General features: G+C 38.7%; 1 protein-coding gene across 1 annotated transcript in view; it reads left to right on the top strand.

The window, feature by feature from the left end:
- LOC126281776 (protein broad-minded-like) overlaps positions 1-18,970 on the top strand; it is a 237,746-nt gene that overhangs the window by 41,957 nt on the left and 176,819 nt on the right. Inside the window, exon 2 of the mRNA XM_049980981.1 lies at positions 8,334-8,626. Coding sequence (XP_049836938.1) covers positions 8,344-8,626 — 283 coding nt within the window. The 5' untranslated portion in view covers positions 8,334-8,343. The remainder of the gene's footprint in view (positions 1-8,333; positions 8,627-18,970) is intronic.

Here is an 18,970-nt window from a genome sequence, read left to right as displayed (position 1 = left end):
TGAGTGGCCTGAAGACTTCTTAAATAATAGAACGCAGTATGTTGTCCTCGAAGGTGTGTTTTCATCAGAGACAAGGGTATCGTCAGGAGTACCCTAGGGAAGTGTGATAGGACTGCTGTTGTTTTCTATATACATAAATGATTTGGCAACAGGGTGGACAGCATTGCTGATGGTTCTGTGGTGTACAGTAAGGTGTCAAAGTTGAGAGGCTGTAGGAAGATACAAGATGACTTAGACAAAATTTCCAGCTGACGTGATGAATGGCTGCTAGCCCTAAATGTGGAAAAATGTAAGTTAATTCAGATGAGGAGGAAGAACAAACCTGTAATTTTCAGATACAGTGTTATTAGTGTTCAGCTTGACACAGTCAAGTCATTTAAATATGTGGGCATAATGTTGCAAAGCAATATTAGATGAAACAAGCAAGTCAGAACTGTGGTAGGGATGACAAATGGTTGACTTTGGTTTATTGGTATAATTTTAGGAAAGAGTGATTCACCTGTAAAGGAGACCACATATAGGATGCTGGTGTGACCTATTCTTGAGTATTACTCAAGTGTTTTGGATCCATACCAGATCAAATTGGAGCAAGACATCGAAGCAATTCACAGGAGGGCTGCTAGATTTGTTACCGGTAGGTTTGAACAAAACTTAAGTGTTATGGAGATGCTTTGCAAACTCAAATGACAGTTCATGGAGGAAATGCAGTTTTCTTTTTGGGAAACGCTATTGAGAAATTTTGAGTACTGACATTTGAAACTGATTGCTGAATGATTTTGCTCCCTCCAACACACATCATGTGTAAGGACCACAAAGATAAGATACGAGAAATTAGGGCTCATACAGAGGTGTAAAACAGTCATTTTTCCTTCACTCTATGTGCAAGTGTAACAGGAGGAGAAGTGACAAGTAGTGGTACACACCTTATTGTGGTTTGCAGAATATCGATGTAGACGTAGATTCCAAGAAGCTCGCAAGTCTTGCTGGACAGGCAGAACACACTTTTGATTTTGTGTTTCTTCAGGATTCTAATGATCTTAGATAGAGGGCCCTGCATATGGTAGAAAGGCTATTTTACTGGTATTTTCTCTTGTTCATCTTCCATTGTATCAAATTGTCTGGTTCAATGTAATTCTTTGGGGATGTCCCTGCTTGAATTTCCATTGTCTGTGAACACTTGTTGTAGGTGTTCTAACTCCACTGTCAAGCTGTGTGGTATATATAAGTCTGTGTGTGTTGGTTTACTATACACACTTTGGCAAAATGAAGCATCTGCCTTCCTCTTCACCAATACATCCAGAAACATCAGTTGATCATCATTCTCTAGTTGCATGGTGAACTTAACGTAGGGATGTCTTTAATTCAGATCATCCAGGAACATGTCCAGTATTTTTCTGATGAAGAAATGTGTCAGCTGGTAGGCAGCCATTGAAAGGACCTCATATTTGAATTTCTCCATAAACAAATTTGCCACTACAAGAGATAAGGGACTGCCCATCACCACTCCTTCAGTGTGCTCCTAGAACTGGCCTTCTCATAGGAAATAAGTCAGTGTTAAAATATGCTTGAAACAAGCCAGCAGAACCCTGTCAGATCTCTCACTGATCAAACTTGGTGTGTCCCGAAGTGGTGCCCTGGTATATAGTAGTAATAATAATAATAAAGATTTTATTGTCTTTAGTCCATTACAGCAATTGACAACGTCAAATGAAGTTACAATTTATAATACAGTGTGATAAGGTATTGACTACTGAAATATTTTAGCTTATATTACAATAAATGTACAGTGGGTCATGTGTTGGATTACTGCATTTTACAGTTGAAGAATTCATTGATATCATAGAAGGGTGGGCAATAAACCATTCATGCAGTCTTTCTTTGAATGTATGTTCTGGAAGATCCTGTATAGCATGTAGCAGCTTATTAAATAGTTTTGCCCTGTGACTTCATAGCTATTTATTGATTTTGATAGTCTGTGGTAAGGCATGTATATGTGTTTGATGCTTCTTGTGTTGTAACAATGTACATTTTCTCTACATTTCACATCTTGTAGGTTCTTCTTCGTAAAGATTAAGACATTGTATATATAGAGGTTTATTACTGTCATAATTTTTTGTTTAGTAAATAAGGGTTTGCAGTGATCCTTATGTGAAGAATTTGTAATTATCCTAATGGCTTTCTTCTGCAATAATAGGATGTCATGTATATGACTACAGTTACCCCACGAGATAATGCCATAGGATACTAGACTTTGGAAAAATGCAAAATAAGATGATCTGATGTATGTTTCAGGTACACAATTTTCGAGTTGTCTTAATAAATAAATTACTCTGGATAGCTTACTACTAATATAGTTTACATGTTGGCCCCAGGATAACTTTTCGTCTAAATAAACTCCCAGGAATTTAACAGAACTAGGGTCATCAGATAGTGGCTTGTCTCTTAGAGTGAATATTATCTGCTAAGTTTTATTTTCATTTAGCAGGAAACCATTTGCTCTGAACCAATATGCTGCATGAGTGAGTGTATTTTCAGCACAGGTTTTAAGACCATTAAGATTGTTACTGCTATGAAGAAAAGTCATATCATCTGCATACAATACAGTGGTGGATCTAATAAACGAGAGGAGGTCATTGATCATTATCAGAAACAGGAAGGGCCCCAGTACAGATCCCTGAGACACACCTACTTTAACATTTTCTATGTAAATAAAACAGAAAGAAACTTCCACATGGGAAAAATATATTAAAAACAAAGATTCCAAGACTTACCAAGCGGGAAAGCGCCGGCAGACAGGCACATGAACAAAACACACAAACACACACACAGAATTACGAGCTTTCGCAACTGGCAGTTGCTTCGTCAGGAAGGAAGGAAGGAGAGGGAAAAATGAAAGGGTGTGGGTTTTAAGGGAGAGGGTAAGGAGTCATTCCAATCCCGGGAGCGGAAAGACTTCCCTTAGGGGAAAAAAAGGACAGGTGTACACTCGCACACACACACACACATATCCATCCGCACATACACAGACACAAGCAGACATATTTCTGCTTGTGTCTGCGTATGTGCGGATGGATATGTGTGTGTGTGTGCGAGTGTACACCTGTCCTTTTTTTTCCCCTAAGGGAAGTCTTTCCGCTCCCGGGATTGGAATGACTCCTTACCCTCTCCCTTAAAACCCACACCCTTTCATTTTTCCCTCTCCTTCCTTCCTTCCTGACGAAGCAACTGCCAGTTGTGAAAGCTCGTAATTCTGTGTGTGTGTTTGTGTGTTTTGTTCATGTGCCTGTCTGCCGGCGCTTTCCCGCTTGGTAAGTCTTGGAATCTTTGTTTTTAATATAACATTTTCTATGTTTGACATTTCCTTACCAACACAAACTACCTGTTACCGGTTGTTGAGATAAGTTTTTAATAGTCTGAGACTGTTTCCTTTGATGCCGTAGAATTCTAGTTTCTCTAGTAGTGGCGTGTGCTCAACACAGTCGAAGGCCTTGCTTAGGTCACAGAATGAGACCTGAGCAAAGCCATTGTTCTCAAAAACTTCGAGGATGTAACTGACTACCGTGTTGATTGCATCAGTGGTTGACAGATTCTTTTCTAAACCCATATTGTGTAGCATTAATTATTCCTAGATTCTCAAAGTGAGATGATAATTGTTGGTATGTGATGCATTCTATTACCTTGGAGAATGCGGGTGCTATTGAAATAGGCCTGTAACTAGATGGAGAATCTGTATCTCCCTTTTTATATACTGGGACAATCCTAGAGAGTTTTAACTCTTCAGGAAAATATCCCTCAAGTAAGAACTTGTTTATGCAATGGGTTAAACGGTACAGAATGCAATCACACACTTTTTTTTAGCAGGTTGCATGATATTCCATATATATCTAAGCTATCAGATGATTTCAGTTGTTTTATGACCCCTTGTACATATCTAGGCGATACTTTGGAGAAGGTTAGCATGCTTGTATTTAATGACTGTCGACCGCAATTTTGGGAGAGTAGCTCTGATGGACTAATGTCTGGTTTAATAATTGTGTCTCCTATTTCTTTCACTGAATTAATAAAAAACTCATTGGGTGTTTGTGGTGGGATATTAATTTTGTCTTTTTTAGTATCTGTGGCAGCACTGTTAATTACTTTCCAAGCGGTTTTGCAATTATTGGTGGAATTATGTATGCTGTTGGCATTGTAGGTTTTTTGGCTTGCAGGATAGCTTTTTTGAATTCATTCGTGCATTCCACATAGGCTGATTTGGCACAGTCAGACTTCATACTATTGTATATGTTGTACAGTAACAAAACTTGTTTCTTTAGATCTGTCAGATGTTTAGTGTACCATATATTTTGTCTGTTTTGAGATCTGGATTTGTGGCTGCTGTCCATTATTTTGATTTTCTTTATGGGAATACTATGGTTCATTAGGGCCAAGAATGCATTAAAAAATCTATCAAATATTATTTTGGCTGGCAGATCATTACTTGATATGTAATGTCCATCGACACTACAATGGCCAAACCAGTCTCTGTCAGCAAGGGAATTACGAAATGTGTTAATTTTATCCTCAGTTACGGGTCTGGGAATCACAACTGTTGGGACAGGTCTGTTTGCATTGCTCCTATTGAGGGTAATTTTACTTGCATAATTTAGAGATACGAAGTCATGGTCAGAGAATGGGGACACTACAACTTGGTATCATGTGTTTGCGGCACTCTGATGGCAGAGAACCTGATCAGCTGGGAAGAAGGACACCAGCTCAGTAGATGATGGAATGTGGCTTTGGAACTACCACAGAAACATTAGGAAAAAGTTCCCTTCTCCAATAATGAACCTCAGACAACTGGGGATAATTAGCAGGACCAGACCTCATATGGAACATCAGGATGCAACTACCTCCTCAGAAGATAGCTACAGTCAGTCAAAGGCAAAGCAGGGAACAACATTAACCACTGATTTGGAAACCTGTTGCATCACCACTGACTTCAAGTGTTCATAACAAATGGAAGTTGGTGGAGTGACAGTATCTTTCACCATAAAAGTGAAGTTTCGACCACAGGCCTGAAATTTGTCTTATCATTCATTATTCCTCTATAGAAAAAGTTTGCTTCCACTTGTGTGAACCAAGTTTTTGATTTCTGTGGCCAAAACTGTGGTAAACAGGGAACTATTCATGAGATCAAACCTGTGTCTGATTCGATGCTTATATGGAATGGCACAAATGAAATGTTGCTGGAGCAGCTTGTATCTTGCATTGATGGCTTGATTTACAAGTATGCCCTTTATTTCCATAAAACTTGTACTTTGTTCATGAAACTGGGATCACCACTAAAATTATTTTTTGACTATGGCAGTTAGTCCACACTAAAAACTGCAGAATGTTCAGTTCTTTTAGTAATCAACATGGTTCATAATTTTGTTGAAAACATAATAATGAACCAGGGCAATTAAATTGCCATGAATGAAAACTACTACTACAAGTGTATTTTGTTCCTTTCTCATTGCTGCATGTGGTATTGAAGCATTTGGGACCATTATCAGTATGTTTGTATCACATTGTTTGAAGTGTTTTCTAATGAAAATCATGTATGGAGATTAAGAGCAGGAGGTAACCAAATACAGAACATTGTGGGACACCACGTTTAATATTTACCCATTCTGAATTGAGGCTTATTTGTATGGTGTTGTCTGTTAGTTTCAAACTGTGTTTTTCTGTTGTTGAAATATGACTTATCGATGTGAGTGAAATCCCTTCAATGTCATACCATTTTTGTTTCTCTAGTCAAATTTTATGCAGGTGGGTACAGGTGGTATGATAAGCTACTTGTGGGGCAGCCCTCTTGGACAGATTGTGTGCATCCATGAGCTACTTGGCCGCACTGCCCATATCTGCTCAGCGAGAACAATAGCATTGTGCCTTGGTTCATTGTGATGACTGCCTGTTCATCAGCTGTTTGTCCACCCTGCCCACCTGTGTGCATGAGCACCTGGCACCCTCAGTGGGCACTCGCTGGAATGGCATAACCCACACATTCAAAAACCTTCCCAAGATAACTAAAAACGCCCCAAACTATATGCTAGGTAGTGTTTGCATGGTTTACTTCTGATTCAAAGTTCCAGTTACGCTATTTGCTTGAACTGAATAATATTTACATTTTGAGCTTCCTCCCCAATTTTCAATGAACTGTTTAGTTTAGGATGATTACCTAAAAATTCTGTGGTAACAATTTATTTCTGAATTCTATTTAAGCACCAAATTCAGATCTAACATTGCTTTCAATGTGTCTCAGCCACCCACACTATTCTTGAAGACCAATATATTCTGCAATAATTCTCTTCTTCACGAAGATATGCTGTGATTTGGGCTCCACTTACGAATACCACCCACAATGAAAATCTTGATTGCTATGCAGCTACTGGACAGCATTTCATTTGCATTAGTAATTTGTTTTCTGTACAGTTACTTCCATTCTTCTATTTCACAATAGTTGATTCTGATTTCAAATTATACTAAATATACTTGTTTCAATCCTACAACTGTGATTCAGCTTGTCTTCTATTGACTCCGTCTCACACTTTATAGAACCCATTTCCATATTCAACCCATTGCAGTAGCTGAATCCATATTAAAACTCAATTTTATTTGCACTAATTTAGTGTTTGTATTCAAAGTTGACCTACAGAACATAATTGTCTCAGAAAAATATTATTTGAATGCCATGTTTTCACAAAAATATTACATAAATTAGATATTTGTTTTTTTTCCCTTTCCTGCTCCCACTTCACGATTACAATGCCTTTTATACCACCACCACACCTGTCTCTTTTCTTTCTTTACTTGTCTCCCTTCTGCGCTGCTTCCAAGTACAGCCTCATGACACTGCATCTACAAGGGTGGTTTGAAAACTTCTCGGAAAAAAAATATTAAATTAAACTAAACTAAAAAAATAAAAAATAAAATACTTAACTCACTTAAACTTTTTTATTTTTCAGTGTAATCTTCTTGTAGATTAATGCAACTTGGTCCAATGATGTTCCAGTGCCTTGATCCCATCTCGAAAATGAGTTTCCTCCAGACCCGCAAAATAGTTATCAACTCCGGCTATCAGTTCTTCATTTGACGTGAATCTTCATCCACCAAGAAAAATTTTCAATTCTGGGAAGAGATGGAAATCTGATGGAGCCATGTCAGGTGAATAAGGCAGGTGTGGCAACAATTCATACCTAAGTTTGTGTAATTTTGCTATGGCGACGGCACGTGTGTGTGCGCGTGCATCAAGAGTCGCGGCACCCATCTTGCAGATATTTTTTTTCATTTCTAATTCTTCAGTTAAAATGTGATATATCCTTTCAGATGACATCTGGCAAGTGTGAGCAATTTTATGCACTTTCATTTGGTGATCCTCCATGACCATTTTGTGCATTTTTGCAATGATTTCTGGAGTAGTGATGCAACTTGGCCAACACTGCATGGATCATCATCATCATCATCTAAGCTCTCCCAACCAAATTTAAATTCATTTGTCCACTTGACAACAGCTGAATATCAAGGAGCAGAGTCCGCCAGTGTATTCTGGAAATTGGCATGAATGTCCTTTGCTTTCATACCTTTCTTTACAAAGTACTTAATCACTGTTCGAATCTCGATTTTTTCCACCTTCACAAATCACTATGCAGGAACAACAACAGAGCCACATCACCACCACATTTCTCTTCCAAGACTGATGTGGCATGTGCTTACAGGCAACAGTCCAATGAATATCATGTGAACAACTCGTTGTGTTAGAGCTGACCTCTCATGATGATTCCAAGAACTTTTCAAACCACCCTCATAGTAGTTGTATCTTGTTCCCATCACATCCAGCACATCATCTTCCCCTACCACTATCCTGCTACCCCACCACCCACCCCAGCAGATTACTTCCCACATCAGATGCAGTTGTAGTTGGATCCCAGTGCGCAGAAACAATAGCCATGTATGTGTGAGTTGTACTTGTGTGAATGTATTCCATTTCGGAATGAAGACTGTCTGAAAGCATAAGTATTGAAGCAGTCTTTTTCTTTGTGCCTGTCTGTAATTCAATGCTTCCTCTCTGTAGTGAGCAGCAATTTGCCTTTTCCTTTTTATTGCTATTCCATCCTGGACTTTCCACACACACACACACACACACACACACACACACATATGCACACATTCATAATCTGTTTTATAAACTAGTAGCTTTTCTTTAGTTTATATGTATTCATTCATAATGACTCTGTACTGTCTTCCATTTTAAGCTTAAAATTTACTATTTATGTCTTATAAGGACTAATATGAGCATTTTATTGTGTTGACAGTAAATTTCTCATGCTGACTGCCAACTCTTCAGTGGGGCTCCTGCTACTTCTTCAACACAAAGATATCATAACTAAACTTTTCCAACAAAATATTAATGAAATTCCATCCTTTACTTCATATTTCTTATCATCAATTATCCCCACCATTTGCAATGTTCTGGATGTTACTGTGGAGATCTGCTTATTGTTGTCTCAGTTGTCATGGTGCATTGAACGAAATGATGCAAGGTTGTGGAATAAGAAACAGCAACAACTGCTTAATGCTGTCTTTTCTACTGCCACAACACTAACAGGTATGTAAAATAGTTTCCATAATAGACTAGTCTGTAAAAGTAGTAAGCGCACTACATAAATATTAATCACCTGGTATGTCAAAGTTAATACAATCTTTAGGGAGCTGCTGACTGTCAGAAAGGAGATGATACAGAGAGTAACTATTTGGAGAGTAGGCCTATAGTCTGACAATTAGAGAATTCTTAGAGTGAATCTGTGCAATATTATCTTTCCTCCATTGATAACAAGTCTCATGCTGAAGTGAAAAGACTGGTATAGCAGAGTCCATTGAAGGAAATGGCAGATTTCAAATGTATCCGATAATAGGGTCATCAACAATGGCAGATATTGTTGTCTACAAGGAATTCATATCAGGACTATAGCAGTAAGATAACAATGACAGGCTAGTAGACATTCAGTGTGTCCCACATTGTGACTAAAAAATGCTTCACTGCAATGCAGAAATTTCTGCAGGGTGTGAGCCATTTCTGAAAGTATAATCCAGAAGCAATTGCTTTGCACTGACATTAAAGTAGGGTTACATGCAAACACAAGATATTTGACCCAGTCCATAAAGATCCATTTAAAGTAGAAAAAAAGGAAGAGTCATGTTTAACATCCCAGAGACAGTTATGTCATGAGAGACAAGGTACAAACTTGGTTAAGGAAGGATTGGGAAGGAAATTGGCCATGTCCTTTTGAAAGGAACCATCATGGGATTGGCCTTAAGTGAAACCGGGATGTCATAATGGAGATTGGAACCTTTGTCCTTCTGAATTTGAGGCCAGTGTAATAACCATTGTGCTACCTTTCTCAGTCCCATCCAAAGATATATCAAAAGTGGACCTGGAATAAATGGAACGTTGTAATGTTGTCAAATGAATCACATTTATATCTGTATTTGTATGACCTACAACACCATGTTCATCACAAGTGTTTGGTGACATTCTGGAAGACTGTCTGTGTGTGTGGAATGAATCAAAATTGAGGATACTCTGATTTTCTTCTGGATCTGTTTTAATGATGTGTGCTTTGATTGAAGGAAAAAGTATGCAGAATAACACCAACTGCATTGAGCTGCTTGAAAATCAGAATTCACAGTTTATCCATAACTTTAGTGAGGATTGTAACACTACTAATCATATTTCCCAAATTGATATTTCTTGCACTTGCCAAATTAGTGCTACCCCTTATTGGCATGAAAAAAATTCAGAATCCATCAGAAATCTTAGCTGACCTTACTAAAGCCCAGGTATTTACCCCATGAAAATCTCTGATAATGTCTGGAGGGAGATGGTGAACATTGAAAACAACACCCCTTGTTACATCTGCATAAGATGTAACAAGACATAGTGGCAGTTATATCTCTTGCCCTGTAGAGGAAGCGTTTAACAACAAAAAGGCTTAATTAAAGGTAGACTGCTCACACATTCTAGATCATCAGCTTATGTGATTAGAGTTGTATTGTCTGCATACAGTACTGCCTGACAAAGCTATGGTAATTCATTCACATATGCATTGGTTGGAACTTAAATAGTGGCAACACTGCTGTGGAGACACTATGCAATGGAAACTACTATTGTCACTGATAGCACACATTGTTGACATACCTACCTTACCTCCGAACAAATGGACTCGCCTGTCCCACATCACTAGCGTGCACACAATCGAGGGAAACACAGTCATTTGTGAGCGAGCGGTCTAACGTAATGGTGTCACTATGTTTTCGAAACAGGAACAATGGAGTTGGATCAAGATTGAATGTGCCAGAGGTCATACATCACAACAGTATCACCAAGGTCTTCCAGAGGAGTGCGGAGAGTTGGCATTGCTGTACAGAACAGTGGCACATTGGGTAAAAGCAAACTGTGGCAGACTTGCATCGAGCAGTTTGTCCTAGCATCTCTGAAGAAGAAGTGCATGCTGTTGCCATGTTAGTGGACAGTGATCGATGCCATATGATTCATGAGTTCGCCCATGAAACCGGATTAGCACATATGACTGCGCTACCCATCCTGAAGGAACACCTTGACATGCAAAAAAAATTGCATCACAATGGGTTTCGCATAAACTGACGAAAATGCAGAAATGGATGCATTATGATGCTGCTCGGATTCACTTGGAGTGCTATGAGCATGAAGTAGAGGCTTTCTTATGCCTTATCATAACACTGGACGAGACATGGGCTACATTGTATGAGCCAAAACTGAAATGCCAATCCAACGAATTATGGGTTGCCACGAAAGTGCGTCAGAGCCCCAGTATGGTGAAAGTTAAGGTGATTCTCATGTATGACTGTGATGGTGTTATCCTAACACATTATGTTCCTCCATGGCAGACTGTCAGAGCACAGTATTACTGTTCATATTTGGAGTATCACTTCTGACCAGCTTGACAAAAGAAGCAGCGACACTTTCTGCATAACCCACCCATCATTTTGCACGAAATTCGTTGGCGCATACAGGGCAAGCTGTGGTCGCTCTGTTAAGTCGATGGGACTGAGAAGTACTGTATCATCCACCATGCTCCCTGGACTTGAGTCCTTGTGACTTTGATTTGATTCCAAAGATGAAGGAACCACTTCGTGGCATTCGATTCAGAAGTGTTCCAGAGATTCGACAGACAGTAGACTGCTCCATTTGCACCATCAACAGAACAGGCTCTGTTAATGATATACTATGCCTTCCACATCACTGGCAATGGGTTCTAGACAGTGCTGGTGACTACTTTGAAAGACAGTAACAGGTGCAAACATGTAACTCTTTTGTATCGGTTGTGAATAAATAGTTGCCACTATTTAAGTTCCAACCTTTGTACAATGAACAGAAATGGACCCAGTACTGAGCCATGTGAAAGACCTTTTGTAACAGGTAATGAGTTTGACTTTTGGTTGTGTATAATTACCACCTGCTTTCTGTTGCTTCGATATAATTCAATAGGGTGAAGAGTGTTCTCTCCAACTCCATAGTTCTTGAGCTTTTTGATAAGTATACTATGGGAGACAGTGTAAAAAGCTTTCCTCAAATCTAGAAGAGTTATTTTGACTGTGGAAAGATTAGGTCTGAAACCAAACTGTTAAGAGCTAAGTAGATTATTTTGCTCAAAGTACTGGTTCAGTGTTTGTGCAAACAATATTCTGTAATTTTTGATATGATTGGTATGAATGAGGTGGGATGATAGGTATCAGGAGATGCTTTTATTATAATAGTAATATTTAGGCAATCTGGGAAGATTCTTCATGTAGCACTTGGTTGATGATTTTGTTTAGTGGCAGTAAAATTTCTTTCTTTATAATTTTTATTATATGATTTGAAAGTCCACAGAAGTCCTCTGCTTTAGATTTAGTAAGTATGGCAATTGCTTCACTAACTTGTCTGTAGGATACTTGAGACCAGCTGAAGTGTCAGTTTGCCAGAACTGGTAAAGCAGGTATTTAAGATATTTCGTTGAAATGGAATGTTATTATGTTTACTTTCAGAGCTTACCCATGTTTCCATCCTGCTTTAAACTTATTTGTCAAATTGAGCGTGTAATTGTCATTGGCTTTCGTCTTGGCTGCTCTAATTTCAGATCTATGCACAATTCTCACAGCTGTGTAAGCTTCCTTCTCAGCTTGATGCTGTTGAAGTCTGTCATGGTACACCGTCGCTAAGTTTGCACAGGTGTAACATATGCCAGTTTCTCACTTCTTGAGGTTTATTTCTCTGGTTCTTCTGTGTGTGTGTTCTGTGGTATTTGGGACAACATTAGACATGTATTTCTGCTGTAATTCTAAACAATTCTGTGTTGTAACATTGGTAGACATTAGTGAGTACTGTACCCCAGTTTATGCAATTAAGATTGTTTCTTAACTGATTCAGAATTAGGTGCATTGTCTGACCTGATCGCTCTCCCAAGTTCAGTTGAAGAACTGTCTGTTTTGCTGTTTAGAGAGCTCCTAAGCAACAGCCCTGAATGATCTGACATCCCAAGGTTTAGTGCTTTTTGGGAGTGAGCTTCAAATGCTGTTTCCCTAAAAAAAATTTAAAAGTGTTTCTCAAAAAGCATTTCCAAAGTATCTCTGTAACATTTGTGTATTGTTCTAACTTACAGATAACAAATCTAGCAGCCCACCTCTGAATTGCTTTGATGTCTTCCTTCAATCTGACCTGGTATGGATCCCAAATGCTTGAGTAGTACTCAAGAATAAGTCGCACCAGTGTCGTATATGTAGTCTCCTTTAGAGGTGAACCACTCTTTCCTAAAATTCTTCTATTAATCTGAAGTTGACTATTCACCTTCACCATCACAGTTCTCACATTCTCATTCCATTTCATATGCCACAGAACAGGATTGAGGGGATGTTGAGATTTGATTGGGCAATTCTGATGGCTGGTTAATGAAATAACTAATTTCGAATATCTATAGGAGTAGACAATGCATGCTTCTAATGAAGAACAGGATACACTATAATTTTTCTCATGTTGGTGTATATTTATGATTACATTTCTTTCTGCCACACATAATAATCATTCTTTTATATCATCTGAAGTAATTTAATGACCTACAGAAACAAAGTTCATCGTCTCATTTCTAATGCAGATTTATATGTCCATACAAACTGACTTTATGAATACATATTTCTGTTCAGCCAATTCAATAGTTTCAAATCCAGAAAGATAGAAATTCTTTCATGTAATGCAATTTTTGTATAAAATATTCAGAATGCTCAGTGAAGACTCTTCTTCATGATGAGATTCAAACAAGAACAAATTACTAAAGGAAGTAAAGGATGAACATTTGACAAATAATGTTTCAGTGACATAGCTCTTCAAGCAGATATGGAAGACAAACAGAACAACCCACACCACTGTCCAAAAAGTCTGAGATGTTACAGCTACGACAAATATGGACACGTAACAGTAAAAACATGACAAATGGAAAATCTTTTGTCAAAGCAGTGATTTATAATTAGTTGTTCTGTGCTTTTATATTCCATAAAAGTATGCGACACATTCATTCTAAGTGAAACAGAACTTTTTTTTGGCTTTCAATAACAGCCACATTTTTGTTAAAAGAATAAACAACAAGAGAAACCATAGTTGTTCATAACCATCCCATCCTCCTCTCCCCCCCCCCCCTCTCCAATGACTTCTCAAGACGTTAATTAATAAACTACACAATTACCAGCACTTGATTGCACCATTGAGGCTCAATCCCAGAAAGTGCCTTCATCCAAAATATCAACTAATTACATGTTGGTACTGATCAATTTGACACTGATTTTTTCCATTTTAATGAGCTTGTGAATGTGTTGGTGCCTCACATTGATCTCTTTTGTTTGAGTAACATGCACATTGTTGTGACCCAGCGCAGTGGCACCTCGATTATCACAGAAAACACTTATCTGTTTTTCACAGAGACATGCTTGAAGGGATATAATTTCTTGTGTTGTAGTTGTTACTGTAGCTGATATAGGTACTGATTGTTGCCATTTTGAAGTCCACAATACCTCTGCCACCATTATCTTAAAAAATACAGCCCATCATTGACTGAGATCTGATTCATAATCAGCATCATACTAAGCTACACTTCAGATGTTCCACTTTTTTTGTAAAGTTGGTCATTTATGAACGGTGCCTTGATGCATCTCATAATTCGTTTTTCTTATCTAGTTTTATCATTACCTGGAGTCAAATCTATATACAGTCTGCAAAGCACATCCCATGCCCAATTTTATGCCTTTAGTCATATATACAACTCAACCAACAGCTTGCTGATAAGGAATGTGATATGACCCGTCATCTGCCAGTTTTTCCTCACATTTATTTTAACTTCAAACCAGGTTCAATTGGACATGCAGCCAGACACCACCTACTGCAGAGGTGTGTGAAAGTTGTGTTTGTGTGTGTGTGTGTGTGTGCATGTGTATGTGTATGTGTATCTATTGCTGACAAAGGCCTTAATGGCCAAAAGCTGTAATTGTGTGACCCCTTACCCCCCCCCCCCCCCCCCTCTCCTCCTGCATTCTTCTATCTGTGCCATATGAATGACTTTGTCTGAACTTTGCTTTATGTGGAAATGCCAAAATATTACAAGTAGAGTCCATCACAGAAAGAATGGAAACATCATGTTTAGGGCACCCCCATCATAGGCTGGCATCAGATGCCCTGGGCACAATTTACACTGTGTGTTTAACATGCTATGAATGTTACTGTGCACAATTGCTACTGATCTGTAACTATGGCCCCATCAGTTCTCAGGCCTCAAAACAGTTGATGGGCAGGAAGAATCCAGAATGAGATTTTTCACTTGCAGCAGAGTGTGCACTGATATGAATCTTCCTGGCAGATTAAAACTGTGTGCTGGACTGAGACTCGAATTCAGGACCCGAGTTTAGTCTCAGTCTGGTACACAGTTTTAATCTTCCAGGAAGTTTCAGAAAAAATCCGTATTCTGGGAAACATGAGAGGCTATAGGACTTTTCGAAGATGATGGCCATTCAGACACTGTAATGGAGGCTGCTATACTGTGTTGGTCATCTATCAAGTTGAGAGAGCTCTATGGTGTCATGTTGAGCATCAGCAGACTCTTGAACACTTTGTCACTTTGGAACAAATATAAAAACCTCATTATCGTAAGAGATCACACAACATTTCCAAGGGACAGCACAGGCCAACAATGACATATTTTTCAACAAAGCAGTGAAATTTATTAAAGATGAAGTTTTCATCACTGTGGGAAAACAGCTATCTGGTTTAGGCATGTCCATCCTATAGTGAGTGGAAGAGTTGTCCATTTATTTGCTCAGGGAGCTCAGTTACAACACCACAGCCTTGGAAGGTTATCCAGCCTCCAGGATAGCTGAGACCTTGCTCAGGGGAGGAAGAAATGCCCACTTGATGATCAAGCTACCCCTGAGCCTTGTGAATGGAGGAAATGCTCCCTTGGAATGTGAGCAATAGCAGTGGTCATGCTACTCTGTTGCAGCAGTACAAATTGATTGCTGGGACAAATGCTCGATGTCACTCAAGCATTCAACTGAGGCACTTCTTTGAAGCATGTGGACATCTGTGGTAACTGGATGTTGATGGTTGAAGTGGTTGTCTTGCTTGCAGGGGCCTTCCAACAGATGCTGCTGGTCATCAAGCGAGACATTACAGAATACAAGATGATTGCATGCCTCAAGTCTTCACTACTGTGGGCAAACATAGAAATATTGCAACATGCAACTATTATGAGAGTCCAGCTCTGGGCTTTTTGCTCAATACCTCCTCCAGGTTGGTGAGGGTCAGTTTACAATGGATTCAGAAGACTTAATAAATTTTGAAAACTGCTTCAGCCATGTTGCAAGCTCAGAAGATAACCTAATTAATGAGGTTTTTGTAGCTTACAGCAAAACTTGTGCAACAAGGAATGATTATGTGAAAGAGCACTATTAGAGTCCAGTAATAAATTGGTGGGAAACATCAATAAAAAAAAGTTATTGATCAAGTATCTTGTGAGGAACCACATGTATGTCAGTTGATAACAGTGATGACAAGAAATGACATTACTGTGTACCCTGTATTCCTTCTAAACTCATTATAGCTGCTGGGTGTGTGATCTCACAAATTGGAGCGGAAGATGAGTGTGCCTGTCCTACTGATGTGTAACCTGGATGTACCAAGATTGTGCAATGTCACCAATTACATGTCATAGAGGTGAAATGCATATTGTACAGGTACCATCATCACCATTGGAGCAAATGGAGAGATGGTATTGATACCATAAATTCCTATAGTGCCTTGCCTTTTTTATTCAAACACTTACAGTTCTCTTTGAAAGTAGCCTTGATCACTATAAATAAGAGATAGGGACAAATGTTAAAAGTGGCAGGTATTCATCTGAATGCACTATGTTTTCTGCATTGACAGCTCTACATTCGTTGCTCATGTGTACTGATAGCCAGAAGTCTCTGCATATATGCAGAGAACAAGAAGTCTCAGAATGTTGTTTACAGAGACATATTCAATAGATTTCTGGCTCTCTGTACACACCAAAGATGATTACCTCTCCCTCCTCCCCTTCCACCTTCCCCCCACTCCCATCCCCCTGCTGATGTTGCACGGTGTACTGGGCTGTGTCTCACACTGTAGTTAAGTTTTGTGGTGGTGCGTATGCATGGATAGGGGGTTTCAACATTAACATTTCTTCATAAATAACTGTTCAACTGTAGGCTATACCATGAGGTGTAGCTAGTTGGTATCTATAATCAAGCATTCACCAATATGCGTTTTCCAACACATCTGTGATGCTTTCCCATGAAGCAAACAATCTTCTGACTATTATTCTGCCCTTCTTTGTGTACATTCAACATTGTTTGTTAATCCTATTTGGTATGGGTCCCACACACTTAAGCAGTATTCTAAGATGGTTGATACATATGATGTCTGCATAGTATTGTACAATGCAGATGTTAACTCAAATGATAAATCAGAGATGCTACAGGTGACCAAGTCATCAGCATATGAGCCTCCCTGTGCCTGTAGCTCATACTGGGTCAGATGATAAAAAATTGCTTTTGGCTAATACCATTAAGTTTCCAAACATGGCTGTCTTACAGTGACTTTCAAGTATTGTATGAAACTTTGTCACACACCATTCAGTATTTTGGACCCAACCCAGCTGCATCTCACTACCTTACTCTGTGGATATTCAACATTTTGATAATTACAACTTGCACTCTGCACTTATTTCTGATTTACATGTTATTAACTTTCGCAAATCAACACTCTGTTGTCACAAGCATGCGTGTTTGTCATGAGCCTTCAAGTAGGCCCACTGCTCTGACCTTTCTTTTCCATGGCTCTTCTGTCATCTCCAGTGGACTGTCTGCCCACAGACCCAACACTGCTGTTTCCAGACATTTCAATAGCGCTCTGTCTTGTTAGGTAATGTAACTACAACTGAGCCTATGTGCCCATTCCATTTCATATCACTATAAATTGTTACAATCAGATATTTCTACAAGTTGACTGAATTCAATTGGGATGCACTCATGTTGCAGTTATGTGTTTTATGAAGTGCACAGTTTTATATTTATGAAGATTTAATACAAGTTGCCAATCTTTCACATCACATTCAGATCTTATCCGAATCTGAGAGGATATTTGTGCAGCATTTTTCAGATAGTGACTTGTGATAGACAACTGCACCAACTGCAAAGAGTCTGGGGTTACAGTTAATATTGTCCAGCAGTTTATTAATATACAACATAAAACAGGAGACACCAGGGGTGCACCTGAAGTTACTTCTTCTTCTGCAGATGACTCTCCATACCAAGAAATTCTCAGACAACTTACATATTTTGTTTGTTAATAATCCCTGGTGTGGTTTTAAATCAAATGCTTTTCAGAAGTTGAGAAATACTGCATCCATCTAACTGCCTTGGTCCATGGCTTTGAAAATGTCACCAGGAAAAGCACAAGTTATGTTTTACATGAAGCATTTTTGGAAACTGTGCAGGTTGCCATGGACCAGATTATCTGCTCAAGATGGCTAGTCATGTCTTAGTACAAAATATGTTCTGAGATTTTACAATAGATGGATTTCAAAGAACAATAATTTTGTGGATCACTTCTGCTACCCTTCTTGTAGACTAGTGACATCTGTGCTTTCTTCCAAACACTGGGCATTGTATTTTGTTCTTGGATATACAGAATATAATGGTTAAAATATTTGCTAACCCAGCTGCAGATTCTGTATAGAATCTGATAGGAATTCTGTATCACTCATCTTTGGAATGGTGCAGGAAGTAAATGGCACGATACTCCTGTATATTCATTTGAGAATGGAATATATCATTTCTTTTTTAGGTATTATACCCTCATTGTCAGTTCCTGTTTCATTCATGAGTGCCTGGACACTGATTTTGGTGGAGTAGTCATTGTTCCATGATGAACAGGCCTAGGTCAACTCATGTTAATTATCAGATGTTCTTACCAACAACCTGATTCCGCCATAACAGTTATAGAATAATTCAAGGAAAGACTGTGGTCAGTAGCATAGAAATACCCAAATCATGGAGTATTAGTTTTAAGTGACTTTTAATCTACTGAGTATAGACCGTGACATCTATGGATCCAATGCACGTAGTATGGACAGCCTTGTGAAGTACTTTTAAACATGTTTTCTGAAAACTGTGTTAAACAACTACTTACACAATGCACATGCAAGGTAAATATTTTTAACCATCTGGCTACAATCAAGCCTGATCTAATCAATAGCGCCAGTAGAGAGACAGAGATTAGTGACCACAATGTCACTATAGTGGCAATGAGTACTAATAAATCCATCAAGAAGGCTAGGAGAGTATTTCTACTAGAAAAAGCACATAAGCAGTT

Source organism: Schistocerca gregaria, chromosome 7 (genome assembly GCF_023897955.1).
Source record: "Schistocerca gregaria isolate iqSchGreg1 chromosome 7, iqSchGreg1.2, whole genome shotgun sequence".
Taxonomy (NCBI): domain Eukaryota; kingdom Metazoa; phylum Arthropoda; class Insecta; order Orthoptera; family Acrididae; genus Schistocerca; species Schistocerca gregaria.
The sequence above is the reverse complement of the archived record's forward strand: the minus strand, read 5'-3'. Positions and strand labels throughout refer to the sequence as shown.